Genomic DNA, 4,400 nt, shown 5'->3' on the forward strand with positions numbered 1-4,400 from the left:
GAATATGAATTTAAAAATACGAATATGAATACATAAAGTTACGCATACATCTTTTTGATAGTGTTCTTACTCCATATACATGAAACTTTGTGTTGGTCCTTACAGTGTTTATAACAATTAGGTTTAGCATCTAAAAGGTCGATTTAGTCACCAAAAAGAATAGTTAAGATTAGAAAAAAGATTGTGGTTTGGGTTAAAACAGGGGCTCCCTTAAAGAATACTTCACCGATTAGCATTAAGCTTTGTAGCAGCAGAAACCTGGTAGCATTTTCAAATGACAACCCCCCCCCCACCCCCCCATGTCCACCTGAACTGATACATCTCTCTATTGTGTCTGAAAAAAAACTAATGTTGCAATAATCGTTGTAATGCGACAGATGCCTTTTTGCCCAGAAGCTATGGACCACAGTTCCACATGTTTTCAACGTGCCAATAGGGGGTGGGACTCTTACTACCCGCTATTTATCCTGGTATCCTTGCACTATGTTCCACATTTAAATAATTTTATTGATCTCTTCATTAAACTCATGCCTCTATATTGTTCTGTTTAGAGTATGTATATATTGTGTGTATATATTAGTGTGTATTTTTTTTTTGGGGTTGTTTTGTGTGTAAGCACAGTGTAAGCAACAATGCTCCAAAGAAAGATTCCTCGTATGTGTCCTCATACCTGGCGAATAAAGCTGATTCTGATTCTGAATCTGATGTTAGATGAGTGTCAGCCATCTTGAAGCTGAGCTAACACAGGCTATTACTCTGTGGAGAACGCTGAGTAAGTATTCCATACTTTAGTAGGCTATCCACAATGGTGGAAAGCAGTGTTGAAGATGATATAGCAGAAGGGGATTTTCAAAAATCTACTTATGCCCTGTCTTTAGTTGTCCTAAATAATGTACTTTAAGTAGTAATTGGACTAGTACTATTATGTATAGTTTATAATGTGTGTGCACTAAATTTAGTCTTGTATGTTTGTTTTTTTCTAATGTCGTTTTCATATAATGCTTTTATAAAATGTTGAAAGACAATAAGACACATTTGACTTGACTTTGACTTGTCCTACTTAGTTACTCTGTAACTGGTAGGCGTGGCTTAGGAGTGGCCTCATAGGGAAGCGAAGCAAGTGCATTCTGGGAGTAGTTGTCTTTCATCCACAGGAGCCAAAATAACATTTTCTATGTAGATAGATATTTATCTTTAAGCGGTGAAATATCCCTTTAAGTAGTCCTCCCGGGATACGAACACCCTGTATGGGTGAAGCTGTTGGGTTTCCTCCCTAACCTCTACCTGGGACATGGACTCTGCTCCCTGGGCTGAAAGCCCTGTGTTTTAGTCTGCATAGGGGCAAGTTACGTACGTAACTCAACGTTTTAAATCACTGAATTAAGAGAAAGTGAAAGGAAAGGTTGGAGTCAAAGTTAATTAAACAACAGCTGGTTTAATATGAAAATTCACCTTGAAATCTAAAGTGTTCTTACTTTTTTGGTGAAACTTTTGTCCGAGGTGGTTGCACTGGCCAAAGCAGCAATAGACAGTCTTTCTCGTACGACGCTGGTGACGGAGTTGATGAAGCTGGACTTCCCAGCTCCGACAGGTCCGTACAGAAGGATCCGGATCTGTTTGATGTCCTCGTGGTCAGGCTCATAATCCTTTACATACTGGAGATCTTTTGCTTTCTTTCTGTTAAAACACATTACATTTTAATGTTAGATTGTTATGTATATATTATATTTAATAACATAACTATTATTGATCTCAACAGCAGGAAAACTACAAGAAAACCAGCATTGGACCCAGTGGTTGTAACAAAAAAACTAAAGAAAAACTAACAAAAGAAAACAAATATTTAATCAGAAGTATTAATATTAGTGATTTCAAATTAAACTAATAATTATAATAATAAGAGTGATTATAGTTTCTTTTAAATTGTATCAATTAGTATCTGGTCTCAGGTTAGAAGATCTCTTTCCCTTAAAGAGAAAATCACAGGTTGCACCACTTTAAATACTGGAATGTCTGTCCCATCAATGATGAATGAGGCTTTTGAGATTTGGTCTAGAAAGGATGTGGTTTAACTCTTTCATCTTTTATTGATGGACATGTTGCCTCCTTCCAACAGTTGGTGTATGATATGACATTGTCAAACCATATTTCTAATTATTTGCAGCTTCAGGACTTTGTAGCCGTAACACTCAGCACCCTCAGGTAATGTTGACAACCTCTGGTCCGTCTGGTTTTATTTTCTAAGAAATCGTGTTAAACTTGGGGTCTTTCATTTAAACAGTAGTGACACCACTCATAAAAATGAAATGGTAGTAAAGTGAACTCACCCCCAGGCTACGTTCCTCCATGGTTCCTTCAAAGCTGAAGAGGAAATTGTGTAATTATTTAGGAAATGACCAAATATTTCAATAGACAAATCAATAATGGTTTTACTTAAAGTGAGATGATCAGAAATAAAGTGTATATCTTACTGGGAGAAGGCGGCGGGGTCGGCTTTCCTGAAAAGGAAAATAATTTAGTAAACATGTAAAGACTCAGCGATACAAATCCGCTTATCACAGATAGGATTCTGAAACTTCACACTCAATAACAACAGTTTCAATAAAACTATTTATTGACGAATGAAATGCAGAAAAAACTTTGCAGGTGTGAATGAACGCTATTGTTCAAATGAAGTTGTTTTGATGTTTACAACATATGTTGGGAACATTTTTCTTATCTTTAGGTACGTATTGTTTTTAAAATTTATTTTTGTTAGAATTTATCATGTTGGATTTTGTGCATCAATGTCCATTTTACGTTTTAGAACTTTAGTTTAATTAAAAATCCTAAAATGTTGCCGTCATTTTCAAACTACTAACTACTTTGATTTAATATCAGATTTAGGCTTGGGCGTGGCGTATTGGCTGTGTAGTATCACATGTACATTTACATTGGCTCTGTAGTGCCCTGTAGTTAGTTTTAAGCTTTGACCACGTTGCTGGAGCCCTAATGTAATCATGAAATTCAGTTCACATTTGGCACATATATTGCTGTCATCATTTCCAACACATTTCCAACCGGACGTCGCCCATTGAATTTCATGCATTCTTTCTACGTATTTTACGCAATATTTTTGAGCTCCTACAGGGGGTTCATGGAATTTGTCCTGTCAGTACCCTCCAATGCACTGGGAGGGGCGAGGGCCTGCCATTGCTGATTACAACGTTAACTTTAATTCCTAATGAAAAATTAATGTTTACAATAAACATACCTGTATCTATCAGATTGAATCGTTTCTCATGCAATCATACCGAATTTCTTCATCATTCAACATGATTCCATAGTTAAGTGTCCCTGAACTGATTTGTATATTCACAAACTGTCAACAACCAAAAAAAAAAGACGATGTAGAGTCATAAAGGTCACAAGAAGTACTCGTGGAAGCTGACACAAATTGTACAAGACAAACTGTATCATAAGGACATTTTGTCTTTTAGAGGCGTACAGCTAGAATGATATTGGTATCATATGAAACATGAAGATGTAAAGAATCCCTTGGTACAAGCAATGTCAAGTTTTGGTACTATTAATAAAAAATGAATTGAATGTTAGCTTGTTGGGAAATAGGCTAAAAATGTGAAAAATTACTCTAAATTCTAGCCATTCAAAAATGGTGCCATATGTGAATGAAAAGGTTTTACATATGTGGAATGCTGAGAGGATAACTTACTGGGGCTCGGCGGCACCCATACCGGTGGTGGTGTTGCTAGAAAGAGAAACATTAAGGAAATAGTTAAAGACAGTCTTTTTCAGTAATTTTCACGTCTGACCAAAAACAAGATGTAGCAAAGCTAAAATAAAATATGAAAATATGATAATAAGAATAACAGCACAGTTAATGTGCATGTAATATAAATAAATATTCCAAAGTAAAACTTAATAAAATATTAACAGAAAAGTTTAAGCTCAACAACATCAATTATCTTTCTATAAATTATCAGAACATTATTTACTGAAAAAGGAGAAATATCCTTACCAGGTTTACTGTTTCCCCAACCCATCCTGTAGCTGATGTAGATCTGCAGCAAAGAGAAGGAAGAGTCTCTTTATATGATGTCCCCCCCCCTCCGTTTCATAGACCCCGTGACTTAAAAGAAATCCACCAGTTTCTTATAAACCAGCACTGGAGCTGTTCATTTGAAAGGAACATTCAAATGTTGGCACTTTGTTATCGAGGCTCAAAGATCACAGTAAGGTTTGACTGCTTTCGGTTTAGTTACCCTCAATGAAACTGTTTCTAAAAAGCTGGGGTATTTCTTATAAATCATGTGATCTAGGATGCTGGGAGGGGGGGATTAATGGTTTCTAAGAAGCGAGTTTATTTCTTTTAAGTCACGTGGTCCATGAAACAGGGAGGG

At 36.2% G+C, this 4,400-nt stretch overlaps 1 protein-coding gene across 1 annotated transcript; it reads right to left on the reverse strand.

Annotated features, from left to right (window-relative positions):
* Window positions 1-1,460: 1,460 nt before the first annotated feature.
* On the reverse strand, window positions 1,461-4,179 carry LOC117953060 (interferon-induced protein 44-like). The gene is made up of 4 exons (XM_034885777.1): window positions 4,019-4,179; window positions 3,713-3,748; window positions 2,328-2,361; window positions 1,461-1,677 (listed from the first exon to the last, which is right to left on the reverse strand). The coding sequence occupies exons 1-4, from the start codon at window positions 4,041-4,043 to the stop codon at window positions 1,461-1,463; spliced, it is 312 nt and encodes a 103-aa protein (XP_034741668.1). The 5' UTR covers window positions 4,044-4,179.
* Window positions 4,180-4,400: the final 221 nt, after the last annotated feature.

The sequence above is a fragment of the Etheostoma cragini genome, chromosome 11, assembly GCF_013103735.1.
Source record: "Etheostoma cragini isolate CJK2018 chromosome 11, CSU_Ecrag_1.0, whole genome shotgun sequence".
Taxonomy (NCBI): domain Eukaryota; kingdom Metazoa; phylum Chordata; class Actinopteri; order Perciformes; family Percidae; genus Etheostoma; species Etheostoma cragini.